The sequence below is a fragment of the Leptodactylus fuscus genome, chromosome 7, assembly GCF_031893055.1.
Source record: "Leptodactylus fuscus isolate aLepFus1 chromosome 7, aLepFus1.hap2, whole genome shotgun sequence".
NCBI classification, from domain to species: Eukaryota; Metazoa; Chordata; class Amphibia; order Anura; family Leptodactylidae; genus Leptodactylus; species Leptodactylus fuscus.
In genome coordinates, this window is record NC_134271.1 from 154,628,463 (window position 1) to 154,642,434 (window position 13,972).

Here is a 13,972-nt window from a genome sequence, read left to right on the forward strand (position 1 = left end):
ATAGTAGTTATATTCTTGTACATAGGAGCAGTATTATAGTAGTTATATTCTTGTACATTGGAGCAGTATTATAGTAGTTATATTCTTGTACATAGGAGTAGTATTATAGTAGTTATATTCTTGTACATAGGAGTAGTATTATAGTAGTTATATTCTTGTACATTGGGGCAGTATTATAGTAGTTATATTCTTGTACATTGGGGCAGTATTATAGTAGTTATATTCTTGTACATAGGAGTAGTATTATAGTAGTTATATTCTTATACATAGGAGGTAGTATTATAGTAGTTATATTCTTGTACATAGGAGCAGTATTATAGTAGTTATATTCTTGTATATAGGAGTAGTATTATAGTAGTTATAATCTTGTACATAGGAGGCAACATTATAATACTACTCCTATACTGTAATGACCTCACATACTGTTTCAGTCACTCCCTCATGTTGTGTGTTGGCCACCATTAGATGCAGTAATATTTCTGACAATACCATGACAGCTGTTGGTATATGGTATGGTAATGGTCGACGATCATTGGCCTCCACCTGGACAGTGGCTTAGAGTTCCCACCATGCCTCTTGGGGGGTTTAGTTTCCCACCTGCAGTATAGCCCCAGGTTGGAGACGTTTTTGTGGAGGACAACACACCTTAGAAATCAAGAGATCCATTTATTGTGGCCTCCTGTGGTCAGATTACAGCTGTCAATCACAATGTGTTGGTGTCCATTATAATTTTGATCCTCGCTACACCTGTATCCGCCATATTGGTGAGTTCTTCAGTCCGGTGTCTGCCTGCTGACATAGCCATACAGTTCCGGACGGTGATGATCGTGCAGTGGCATGTCCCTGCGCAGCTTCTGAAGATACGGTAGGTCGATCTCAGCATAGCATAAACCCGTACCATCTGTGCACTGCGCTACGACCACCCCCCACGGATCTACCACCATAGCGTGGCCATACGACGTCCTGCGAGCATTGTGAGCACCAGTCTGTGCCGCCGCCACCACGTAGCACTGATTTTCTATGGCACGGGCTCGCAGCAACACCTGCAAAGCAGAGGAAGTGGTAAGTATCACACTGTATCTAATCAGGATCGTATTCGTGAAGACTCACCTCCCAGTGCGCCAGCCCTGTGGTGATGGTGAAGGCCGAGGGGTAGGTGAGAATGTCCGCTCCTTCCCTGGACAACGCCAAAGACATCTCTGGAAAGCGCAGGTCGTAGCAGACGGTGAGGCCGACCCTCCCCGCTGGGGTGCTGATAGGTGGGACGATCTCAGTTCCGGGGACAGTGAACTCGCTCTCCCTCAGGGTGACGCCACTTTTCAGGTTCACATCAAACAGGTGGGTTTTACGGTAGACGGAGACGACATTTCCTGTGCCGGTGATACGGAATATATTACACAGGAGATACCGATACACAGAGAGTGCGAGTTACATCCTCCCCAGTACTCCAGACACATCCAGAGCTGCAGCCATCAGGCTTACAGTTGTTTACAGCTCTGGATGTGACTGGAGTATAACAGGTGACATCACTATCTAGCAGAGTCTCTACCTGCAGCATCCAAGATGACGTGGGAGTTGGAGATCCTCCGATCCTTGTCCCAGTCCAATCCCTTCTCATGGAATCCTCCGAGAGACAACCAGATGCAGCAGTCCCTGAGAGCGGGGGAGAAAAACCACAAGGTATGGGCATACAACCCGAAGATTGTGTGTGCAGCTTTATATAGGACTGGAGCATCCGGATTGTGTGCAGCTTTATATAGGACTGGAGCGTCCGGATTGTGTGTGCAGCTTTAGATATGACTGGAGCTTCCGGATTGTGTGTGCAGCTTTAGATATGACTGGAGTGTCCAGATTGTGTGTGCAGCTTTAGATATGACTGGGGCGTCCGGATTGTGTGTGCAGCTTTAGATATGACTGGAGCATATGAATTAGGATTGCAGCTTTAGGCTAGGGGCCACATAACTGGATAGGAATAGGACCTGCATATTGTGGCCCGGACTGTCAGGCTACATACAGACACGTGTAACACACAATCATGTCCGTGGGCCGATAGAAATGAATGGGTCAGTGCGGTATCTGGGACACACCCGTAGAGCGCACTGAGCAGACATACGGTCGTCTGTGAGGGGCCTCAGACATGACGGGAGAGTCGGTTTTGTTTTGGTTGTCACAGCCCCGCCCCCGCTGCCCCCTCCTCACCTGGCCAGGGCACTATAGCGCTGTATCAGCTCCCCCTGCAGGGTCTCCGCCAGGCTCAGGGTCTCCTCGTTGCTGCTGCCGATGTAATCAAAGGCCTCGGGGAGGAAGACCATGGAGGCGCGGCGGATGGCGGCCTCATGGATGAGCCGCGAGCAGGTGAAGAAGTTCTGCTCCTTATCGGCGGTGGACGTCATCTGACAGACGGCGATCAGCGGCTTCTGGGCTCCCACCAACGACGACATTGTCCTGGACCTGGAGACAGAACATATCAAGGGATCAGGTGGACAGAAACCCCCCAAAACATAGCTAATCCGAGGAGCCCCTCCCCCGTCAGCCAGAGGGGGCGCTCATGCGGGGACAGAGTTGTAAAGATGACCCCGGTTATAGGCACCATCAATGGGGGGCCCTTAAAGGGATGATACAGATAGAGATACCTCCTGTATGGGTGTGTGCGGAGGACAAATACAGAGGATGGGTGAGGGTGTAACATGCCAGCCATCACTACAAGCCCCTCCCCCATGCACAGGCTCCTCAGACAAAGACCCCCCCCCCCCCCTCACATCCCTCAGCTCATCGTTATTAGGTGACGCCAGGCTGAGACTTGTAGTCCCTCCAGCACGGACTCACCTTCCACACTGTCTCACACCCGCCTGGAACACTCAGATACTGTATAGAGAGAGATGACGTGACGTCACTCACCACAGCCCGGCAATGACGTAACCCGGCGTCCCAGCAGCCGTCCGTAACCAACCATCCGGCGCCTGCCAGCACTCAAGATGGCGGACGGAGTGCGACCGGAAGTCACCTGACTGCGGAGGTTTCCGGTGCGCGTAGCAACGGCTGTAAGTGTGAGGAGAAGGAAGATGGCGTCAGCGGCGGCGAAACAGATCGCGGCGGAGCAGGTGACACCCCCTGTGTATATACCCCGTGTCTGACCCGTTATATATATATATATGTACACACCCCGCGCCACCGTCACGTGTCCTGAGGCCCCGCCCTCTCCAAGGAGTCAGCATGCATCGCCCACATGTCTGCAGTGTCAGGCGCGACCCGAGAGTAATATACAGGGCTGTAATGTATCTGTGTGCACTGGTGACGTCACTACTGTAATGTGTATGGAGAGGGGGGATGTCACTGATGTAATATATCACTATATATAGAGAGCGGTGATGTCACTGATGTAATATATCACTATATATAGAGAGAGCGGTGATGTCACTGATGTAATATATCACTATATATAGAGGGCGGTGATGTCACTGATGTAATATATCACTATATATAGAGAGTGGTGATGTCACTGATGTAATATATCACTATATACAGAGAGCGGTGATGTCACTGATGTAATATATCACTATATATAGAGAGAGCGGTGATGTCACTGATGTAATATATCACTATATATAGAGAGAGCGGTGATGTCACTGATGTAATATATCACTATATATAGAGAGCGGTGATGTCACTGATGTAATATATCACTATATATATAGAGAGAGCGGTGATGTCACTGATGTAATATATCACTATATATAGAGAGAGCGGTGATGTCACTGATGTAATATATCACTATATATAGAGAGCGGTGATGTCACTGATGTAATATATCACTATATATAGAGAGAGCGGTGATGTCACTGATGTAATATATCACTATATAGAGAGAGCGGTGATGTCACTGATGTAATATATCACTATATAGAGAGAGCGGTGATGTCACTGATGTAATATATCACTATATAGAGAGAGTGGTGATGTCACTGATGTAATATATCACTATATACAGAGAGCGGTGATGTCACTGATGTAATATATATATATATATATTATATGTTCATCATTTATTAGAAATATAAAAAAATATAAAAACCTTGCTAGTCTTCAGTAGTTGATCCCTTTTTAATGGCTAACTAATAATGAGGACAGATTACAACGTTTCGGAACTCTCGGCTCCTTTCTCAAGTAAATTTACTTGAGAAAGTTGCCGAGAGTTCCGAAACGTTGTAATCTGTCCTCATTATTAGTTAGCCATTAAAAAGGTATCACCTACTGAAGACTATCAAGGTTTTTATATTTTTTTTTATATTTCCTACCCACTGGCTAACACGGTACAAGAACAAACATTTTCCTTATACATTTATTAGAAGTGACTGAAGTATTTGCTTTATTGTTAATTTCTTGTCCTTCTGACCCTTCAGGTGGTGGCCGGGTTTAATCGCCTTCGGCAAGAACAGAGAGGACTGGCATCTAAGGCGGCGGAGCTGGAGATGGAGCTGAACGAGCACACGTAAGTATATCAGATGTCCCATTCTCTAATGAATATAGTATATCTAGTATACGGATAGGCTGTACTCTCAGTGATGTCACTGCTCTCTAGTATATGGATAGGCTGTATTCTCAGTGATGTCACCGCTGCTCTCTAGTATACGGATAGGCTGTATATTCTCAGTGATGTCACCGCTCTCTAGTATACGGATAGGCTGTATTCTCAGTGATGTCACTGCTCTCTAGTATACGGATAGGCTGTATTCTCAGTGATGTCACCGCTCTCTAGTATATGGATAGGCTGTATTCTCAGTGATGTCACTGCTCTCTAGTATACGGATAGGTTGTATTCTCAGTGATGTCACCGCTCTCTAGTATACGGATAGGCTGTATTCTCAGTGATGTCACTGCTCTCTAGTATATGGATAGGCTGTATTCTCAGTGATGTCACCGCTGCTCTCTAGTATACGGATAGGCTGTATATTCTCAGTGATGTCACCGCTCTCTAGTATACGGATAGGCTGTATTCTCAGTGATGTCACCGCTCTCTAGTATACGGATAGGCTGTATTCTCAGTGATGTCACCGCTCTCTAGTATACGGATAGGCTGTATTCTCAGTGATGTCACCGCTCTCTAGTATACGGATAGGCTGTATACTCAGTGATGTCACCGCTCTCTAGTATACGGATAGGCTGTATTCTCAGTGATGTCACCGCTCTCTAGTATACGGATAGGCTGTATACTCAGTGATGTCACCGCTCTCTAGTATATAGATAGGCTGTATACTCAGTGATGTCACTGCTCTCTAGTATACGGATAGGCTGTATTCTCAGTGATGTCACCGCTCTCTAGTATATGGATAGGCTGTATTCTCAGTGATGTCACCGCTCTCTAGTATACGGATAGGCTGTACTCTCAGTGATGTCACCGCTCTCTAGTATACGGATAGGCTGTATTCTCAGTGATGTCACCGCTCTCTAGTATACGGATAGGCTGTACTCTCAGTGATGTCACCGCTCTCTAGTATACGGATAGGCTGTATTCTCAGTGATGTCACCGCTCTCTAGTATACGGATAGGCTGTACTCTCAGTGATGTCACCGCTCTCTAGTATACGGATAGGCTGTATTCTCAGTGATGTCACCGCTCTCTAGTATACGGATAGGCTGTATTCTCAGTGATGTCACCGCTCTCTAGTATACGGATAGGCTGTATTCTCAGTGATGTCACCGCTCTCTAGTATACGGATAGGCTGTATTCTCAGTGATGTCACCGCTCTCTAGTATACGGATAGGCTGTATTCTCAGTGATGTCACCGCTCTCTAGTATACGGATAGGCTGTATTCTCAGTGATGTCACCGCTCTCTAGTATACGGATAGGCTGTATTCTCAGTGATGTCACCGCTCTCTAGTATACAAATCGTTAACCCCTTGTTCTCCTGCTGTGTAGACTGGTGATTGACACTCTTAAGGAGGTGGATCAGACCCGGAAGTGTTATCGCATGGTTGGAGGGGTCTTGGTGGAGCGGACGGTGAAGGAAGTTCTCCCAGCGCTAGAGAATAATAAGGAGCAGGTAAGGACTCTCTTATGTCCATCACCTATCATGGCTGGACCTGCTGGGCCTTCTTGTTCCACAGCTGCTCAGGCCCATTATTATCAGTAATTGTCACCAATCACCTTGCAGATCAATAAGATCATCGAGACGCTGAGCACGCAGCTGCAGACCAAGGGGCGCGAGCTGAACGACTACCGGGAAAAGCATAACATCCGCCTGATGGGCGAGGACGACCAGAAGCAGCAGCCCAAGGAGAACGGGGATGGCAAACCAACCTCTGCCGGCGTCCTGGTGTCCTGATCTTCTCCCGGGTCGGCCATCTTTCTCACTGTTATTTAAAGGCGGACAGATCCTGAGCCCCCTCCACCGGTAACACATGACTCTTCTCTCCGTACTGTGCACCTCAGAAGTTGGGTCACCCGTCACAGACCTCGGCCAGCGTCCATCTAATACTAAAAAATAAATACTACGGGGTTTACATTGGGCAGGTCCGCTGTTTTTGTTTCATTTTGGGATTTTTGTTTTGTTAAATAAAGTTTGTTGTTGCGGTTATAGGGTGTCAATACTTTATTACACTCAACAGGTGACATGGCCGCTTTCTGATTTTTCACAAGTTTTGTTCTAAGAGGTTGAGGAAGGATCTTAGAGGTGGACAAGCTATGGCTGAATCTACCGCAGATGTCATCGGCTCCCCTGTGAGAATCGAGGGGTTCTGGGGCTCCTCCTCCTATATATAGTAGATGATGTGGCTCAGACTGGCGCCAAATCTAAAAATGGCCGAACCTCGTGAGATCAGCTTCGTAAATCTTCACAGGGTTCTCCAACACGTTTCAGTTCAGTCCAAACCAGAAGTGTCTTTGTTATACTCTGGGGTCACCGCTGAGGTCTGTGATTGGGCCTCAGTGGTCACATGAGGACATCGTCAGGACGTGAATAATAATAATAAATTTTATTTATATAGCGCCAACATATTCCGCAGCGCTGTACAATGTGTAGGGTTCAAATACAGACAGAAAGATACATTACAGAGAAAGTCATTTCACACAATGGGACTGAGGGCCCTGCTCACAAGAGCTTACAATCTATGAGGTAGAGGGGGTGACACAAGAGGTAGCAGGGGCAGCATCGCTTATACAATGTTCAGACAATTCTGTATTAGAGGTGACTGTCATTACATAAACATAAGACTATGAGCCGTCACCAGTCGTGTCCTGTAACATGTGGATGGAGCTTGGACATATAGAGTTAGCCTGAAATGGCATCATATCATGTGGGGTAATGTGGGAGCAGGGACAGAGGAGGGTTAAGGGTTTACGTTAGACATTGTGATAGGCTTGTCTGAAAAGATGCGTCTTTAGTTTGCGTTTGAAACTGTAGAAATTGGGAGTTAATCTTATTGTCCAGGGTAGAGCATTCCAGAGAAGTGGTGCAGCTCGGGAGAAGTCTTGTATACGAGCGGGGGAGGTTCTGATAATAGAGGATGGAAGTGTTAGGTCATTGAGTGAACGGAGAGCACGGGTTGGGCGGTAGACAGAGATGAGGGAGAAAATGTAGGGAGGTGCGGCATTATGGAGAGCCTTGTGGGGGAGGGGGATAACTTTATATTTTATTCTATAATGAATAGGCAGCCAATGTGACGACTGGCACAGACCGGAGGCCTCGCTGTAGTGACTGGCACAGACCGGAGGCCTCGCTGTAGCGTCTAGCCTGATAGATGAGCCGCTGCATTCAGAATAGATTGTAGAGGGGAGAGTTTAGTGAGGGGAAGACCGATTAGTAAGGAGTTACAGTAGTCAAGGCGAGAATGAATCAGAGAGACAATAAGTGTCTTTAGTGTATCTCTGGTAAGGAAAGGACGTATTCTGGAGATGTTTTTGAGGTAGAGGTGACATGAACGTGCGAGTGATTCAATATGAGGGGTGAAGGAAAGGTCTGCGTCAAATATGACCCCAAGGCAGCGGGCATGCTGCCTAGGAGTTATAGTAAGGCCTGAGACTGCAATGGATATATCAGGGACAGATCTGTTAGATGGTGGAAACAGTAGTAGTTCAGTCTTAGAGAGATTTAGTTTCAGATAGAGCGAGGACATGATATTAGAGACAGCAGAGAGACAGTTGCTGGTGTTCTGTATGAGTGCAGGGGTGATGTCACGGGAAGATGTGTATAATTGGGTGTCATCAGCATAAAGATGGTACCTGAAGCCAAATCTGGCGATGGTTTGTCCAAATGGGGGAAAACCAACGTGAAGCATCAGGACATTGATACCCCCAATGTGACTGAGCCTCAGTGGTGACCCGTGGCCACTGATGACACAGGAGACCTGAAGACCATAAAGATAGCACACCATGGTAAAGTCCAGAGAGGTGAGTATGAATGATTGTAACACCTCCCCATGGCCTCCAATTATTACCCTGAAGAGACCCCAGAGTATAACAACAATTCGTGGATAGTGAACCCCAAAAATCTAGTGTAAGGGCGACCTGAAACCGAAGGGGAGGTAGATCGTGCTTAAAGCTCTGGCCGTGACTTATCACCTCGAAAACAATTGAACAGAACAGTTAAAATCCGATCCTTATCTCCTCCGATAGTCTGGAGGCCACGTACACATTAGATGGTTAACTCCTTCCACCAATGTGATGGGTTTGGCCAACATCCATCTAATGGTCACGGCCAGCTTAAACGTTAACTCCAACAGTTAACAAGTTGTCTTCTAGAAAGAACCGACGAGTTTCGTATTCTTAGTTATCTATCCAGAACATGTCCCATCAGGTCCACAAGAACAGCGTTTGGGATCAGCCTTTTTTTTTTTTTTTTTTAATTCAAAAGTTTTATTTGGTTTTCCAGGTTATTTAAAAGAACAGTACAAAAGGCAAAATAGTGCAACAACTGAGCATAAGATCATATACGGAGCATTTCCAGGCAAACAATGCCAAAAGTAGAGCTAAATCAGATAACACAAAATCACAGGTGGTATCCTCTAGGTAGAACATGTGAGCGACAGTAGGATAACACAGATCACCAAAGTGGTGATCCCATCAGAGCATAAAGTACTACAAACAGTCAGACATGAGGGAAGAGATTCCCCGAGAGAAGTGACCGCCACCCGAAAAAAACCAAAACATAAGAAACAGCAAACAGTACCGGACACGTAACCAGCAGATAACAAGAGAAGAGGGGAAAAAATAGGCAGGGGAGAGAGAGGGGGAAAGGGGAGGGGGTAAAGGAGACTACAAAAATCACAAACAAAAACGAAGAGACACACAGCGCCCGCCATACCACAACTCTCCACCAAACATAGAAACACGTGGCGGTCACCAGGCGGAGAGTACGACCACTACTATCGCAATGACAACTAAAGTGAACCAAAATGACTGTAAGAAGAACAAACAACAAGACCCCTCATAACACACACAGGAAACAATAAGGACATATATGATGATTGTAAGGTGGCGTTTATGCAAAAAGAGAATGGCATCAGAGAGTCAAGGCGATCATAACGTACGAGGGGAGAGGGGGAAACAATCCGACGAAGTCCTTGTCAAAAAAAAAAGCAAATGTAAACCAGGTGACACCATTAATCCTCCATAGAGGTAGTCGCAGAAGTCGCAGATTCCGTCTGAGCCAACAGGGATTTTCGGGCCTTCGGCGACTTGTTTCTCCCCGAAGAACTAGAGGGATCCGGGGCGATAGTTGGCAGTGCAGGGATCCTTATGGGCTCCTCCTGGACCGGCATCCACGAGGGGACAGAAATCGGGGGAATGTCCAGAACCTCCCATAGGCGATCTAGGTCTTGTGGCGAATGTACAGCATACCTCTTGCCTTTATGCAGGATCACTATCCCAAAGGGGAACAGCCAAGCGTATCGGAGGCCCTTAGCTTTTAGGTGATCCAGAAGGGGCTTAAGTAACCTGCGTTTTTGGAGAGTGGAAGGCGCTAGGTCTTGATAGAGTCTCAATTGGTACCCCTCATAGGCCAAGTCCGTCCTATCTCTGGCCGCTCGGAGAAGGTCCATAGTGTGTGCGGAAGATAGGAGGGCACACACCACATCACGCTGCGGGTCCTCAGGGCTAGGCTTTGGGCGAACTGACCTATGGACCCTCTCCAGGGACATCATGGAGGCAAAGACTTCAGCAACAATGAGAGGGAGCTGTTCCGGCAAGTAGGTCTCTGGTAGACCTGTAATGTGAAGGTTTCGACGGCAGGACCGGTTGTCCAGATCCTCCATCGCCAAATAGGTGTAATTGAAATGTGCAGTATGGGTGTCCAGGCGCTCCGACATAGATGAGGCAGCTTTAAGACCTCTCCCTGGTGGGACTCTAACAAATCCACACGGCTGGTGACAGTGGCAAAGTCAGCACGCAGCGCAGATAGTTCGCTCAATACAGGAGCAAGGGCTTGGTAGAGAGTCTGAGAAAGAGTTTTCTTGAAATACCCTTTGGAGATGGGCGCCGGAGGGTTGTCCTGTAGGGAGCTATCCCCATCAGAGTCAGGTGTCCCATCCCTCAAGCGGGCAGCATCCTCAGGGGCTATTTTCTTTGGGAGTGCCGGAGAGCCCGACAGCTGCTTCTTGAGGAACTTCTGCATCCCTGCTGACTGACTCGGTCGATCCCTCGAATCAGGGGGTTCATCGGATCTACCACGTCCGATCTTAACCATGGCTATGAGCTGCGGCTGTGTAGCGATGATGTAGGCCGCAAAAACAAAATGGCGGCTTGCGGGGACAGTCCCTCAGGCTGGAGAAGAGCAGGACCAGTCAGAATCGGTGGGAATGGCTCCGGAGGGGCCTCCAGGCCCAGAGATCTCATGCAGGGCGTCCGGTGAGGAAAAGTCCCGTGGCAGCCGACTCCGGAGCAGCAGGCAGACTGGAGCTAAGATGGCGGCCGGCAGCAAGAACAGGGGGAGAGGTAGGCCGCAACAGTCATACTCTCTCAGGAGACCGATAATCCGGTGCGATATCACCCCCGGTAAGCGCACGGAGACTCAGGGGAGGGTCACAGGGTAGCCGAGTCAGTGGATGGCAGCCAGAGAAGCTATAGAAAGCAAATTTTGGGTCCAGCGCTGGGAGCTCAGAAATGGTGCGTCCACACTCACCAGCCGCTAGCCACGCCTCTCGGGATCAGCCATTTTACTTGCTGTTGACCAGATTTTTTTTACGATGACCTAAAGGTTGTCCTATGTTGCTCCTTGTGTAATCTGGTGTCTATAGTCTCAAAGATAATGGAAGAAGAACAATCACAACAACGGAAAACCGTGACTATTGGGACAAATGATTCATGTTCTTCGATCAAAGGTCGCCAAATCGGCGTCTTGTGGTTTAGAAGTGGCACCGTATCCTTTTCACCTTACCAAAATATGGCCAGATTTTAGCAGGAGAGGCCTTGCTACTGTTCTACTTCTAGAAAGTCCAGCCTGGAGATCTTGGGGCATGGGGTTTTGCCATCACCACCAAATCCACCCACAAGGTAGAGGTTGTCGTTAAGCAGACAGGTCCGGTGGCCGACTCTTTTGTGAAGAGGATCTGATCCTGGGAAACGGAACCAGCTTATTGGGGCGCGGCCTGTAAAAATAAAGTAGTGATGATATAGGGGTACAAGCCTCATCAGGTTATTAGGTCAGCGAGGGTACAAGTCAACGTAACCTGACGTAAACCTTACTCAACCTTTGGAGGTCGATGTGGTAAGTAGAAAACTCACGTGTGTCACAGACGTAGAGGTCATTGCAGACGGAATCACGGCTCCTACCGAGGGTCTCCCCACCAAAAACGACCAGAAACGGCCCAATGACAGAGCAGGAGTGATGCCGAAGGCTCTTAGGAGCTTCTTGTTTGGCTTTTTCTGAAGCAACGAGTCGAGACAATCGTTCCGATAAACGGGGACAGGGAGTCGTGTCCTCCTGGGGAATGGAGACAAAGTGTTTGGGTTGAGCGTAATGTGGAAAGTTTGGTTCTACAGCTGAGAGAGAACACAACCTGGAAGGGTTATCTAACCTCTAGGAGACAAGGGAGCATCTACCCTGCCGAAGACGATATAAGTCGGAGACAAGGAAACTTAATTGGGCGTCTCTAACCAATCAGATCTATGACCCCTCTGACTAATGTAAAGGTCCACCATCGTCAGAGAGGCCCTCACACAATGCGAGTAGACCCTGTACCTGGATTTTTCCCGCCTTCCAGTGACCGACCAAGTCAACAGTAGTCAACTCTCGCCCTCCAAATACATAGAGCGACCATCCATCTCTTCTGCCAGACTGCAGGAGGACGGCCGAGTGCCCCGATCGTGACGCTGTGCGGGATTCGTTCTCTTTATACCTGGACAATGAGACGTTACTGAGGAGCTATAAGATACAGCGAGACCGTCTTCCCGGAGACTCCAGATTACTAAAGTTTTGGCTTTCTATTCATGACAGACTGACACAGAGCAGTAGGAGAGATTATGACTTCTGTAGCAGTGCAGACTGATAGGCCTTAAAGCCGGGTGACATATCCCAGACATGCAGGAAGGTGGCGCTCTAAGGGGGGGTCTTACACCTCAGTATCACTTACTGGTAAGTCCTGGCGCTGGTATCGACCTGTAGAGTGTATACACTGGCGTATCTCCTTTGTGTCCGTAGTCCTCCCTCTCTACCAACCACGCAGAGCTCACGGTCAGATATCTTGGTGCAGGTATGACTGCTCAGCCCCGCCGGGGGGTTACTGGGACGCTTTTCTGCCCACGACGTCAATATTCTTGTCTCGGTGTCGTAGCCGAGGACCGAAGATAATCTCTGTGAGCCGTCCCATCCTCCGACCACACATAGCCACTTGTCACCGAGCACCACAGCATCGTGGTGACTCCTGGATAGACCTCCGTGAGTGACCGTCTCCACTGCGTTCTGCTCCGGGTCAAAGGTCACAATGTCATCAAGAGGAGGCTCTTTGGGGTCAGCGGATTTCATCCCACCATACAGATACAGCTTGCCCCCTATTGGTGTACATGTGTGGTAGGCACGAGCAAATAGTAGATCCTGAGCCACCGGGGTCCACGTCCACATTGCTGCTCACGAGACTCCGCCTGGTGCTTGAAGTCAGAAAGAAGGGTTATGGCGGAGGCAGAGAATCCCTACGGAGACATACAAACCAAGACGTCTCACACTACTATATTCACACTAGTGGTCCATGTCTTGGCCAGATTCACTGCCCTAAACAAGGCTCAACTGAACCACCATGTTGCCTTTAGGTCACTCCTGCTGTGGCCAATGACTACACAAGTTTGTAGGTGATACCTCAGGGTTAGGCGGCTTCACACGGACTCCAAACATCATAGTCATCTATGGAAACAGGGTCCCCCGTCTCCCCATGGTACGACTGCCAAGGACTCACAACAAGACTACACTGTGGGAGTCCAGGGCCAAGCTTGGTGTTTGGCCGTATTATGGTCCGTATATAACACACCATATACACCATTGTGAGGCCGACCTCACCAACAAACCTGTGCTGTTGTCTGCTCTGGGTGGCCAAGTATTCGGCCACAAGCAATTGCCTGAATGTGTGGCCAGTTCCTTAAACACCACAGTGACACACTCACTACTGAGTCACACGGCTGAATGGATTTGAATGAAATTCGGCACATAGATAGATTGTAACCTCGATTAAACCATAGGCTTTTTATCCTGGTAAATGACATGGCTTCACAACTTAACAACACGCTCATTATATGGCGTCCCAGTGAGCTGCTTCGATGCCGGAACAATCACGGGCACAGCTTGAGGAACGAGTTCAGTGACAGGCCAGTTTGATAGCTGTCGAAATGCCAGAGCAGGCTGATCATTAACACCAACAACACGCTCATTATATGGCGTCTCAGCGAGCTGCTGAGATGCTGGAACAATCACAGGCACAATGTGAGGAACAAGTTGAGCAGCAAGACAACTTGAAAGCTGCCGAAACGCCGGAGCAGGCAAACCATCGGCGG

The 13,972-nt window shown here is 48.3% G+C and overlaps 3 protein-coding genes across 3 annotated transcripts; 1 reads left to right on the forward strand and 2 right to left on the reverse strand.

The window, feature by feature from the left end:
- Window positions 1-646: 646 nt before the first annotated feature.
- Window positions 647-2,968, reverse strand: NIT1 (nitrilase 1). Its single transcript, XM_075283318.1, is given in 6 exon segments — window positions 647-1,043; window positions 1,111-1,370; window positions 1,550-1,653; window positions 2,200-2,451; window positions 2,899-2,917; window positions 2,920-2,968. Coding segments are annotated over 6 exon segments (939 nt in total). The 5' UTR covers window positions 2,954-2,968; the 3' UTR covers window positions 647-773.
- A 25-nt stretch (window positions 2,969-2,993) lies between these two features.
- On the forward strand, window positions 2,994-6,575 carry PFDN2 (prefoldin subunit 2). Its single transcript, XM_075283321.1, has 4 exons — window positions 2,994-3,101; window positions 4,401-4,489; window positions 5,918-6,041; window positions 6,153-6,575. Exons 1-4 carry the CDS (start codon window positions 3,063-3,065, stop codon window positions 6,321-6,323), a joined length of 423 nt encoding a protein of 140 aa, XP_075139422.1. The 5' UTR covers window positions 2,994-3,062; the 3' UTR covers window positions 6,324-6,575.
- Window positions 6,576-11,404: 4,829 nt separating this feature from the next.
- Window positions 11,405-13,074, reverse strand: KLHDC9 (kelch domain containing 9). The gene is made up of 4 exons (XM_075281827.1): window positions 12,565-13,074; window positions 12,174-12,330; window positions 11,717-11,915; window positions 11,405-11,580 (listed from the first exon to the last, which is right to left on the reverse strand). Exons 1-4 carry the CDS (start codon window positions 13,050-13,052, stop codon window positions 11,405-11,407), a joined length of 1,020 nt encoding a protein of 339 aa, XP_075137928.1. The 5' UTR covers window positions 13,053-13,074.
- Window positions 13,075-13,972: the final 898 nt, after the last annotated feature.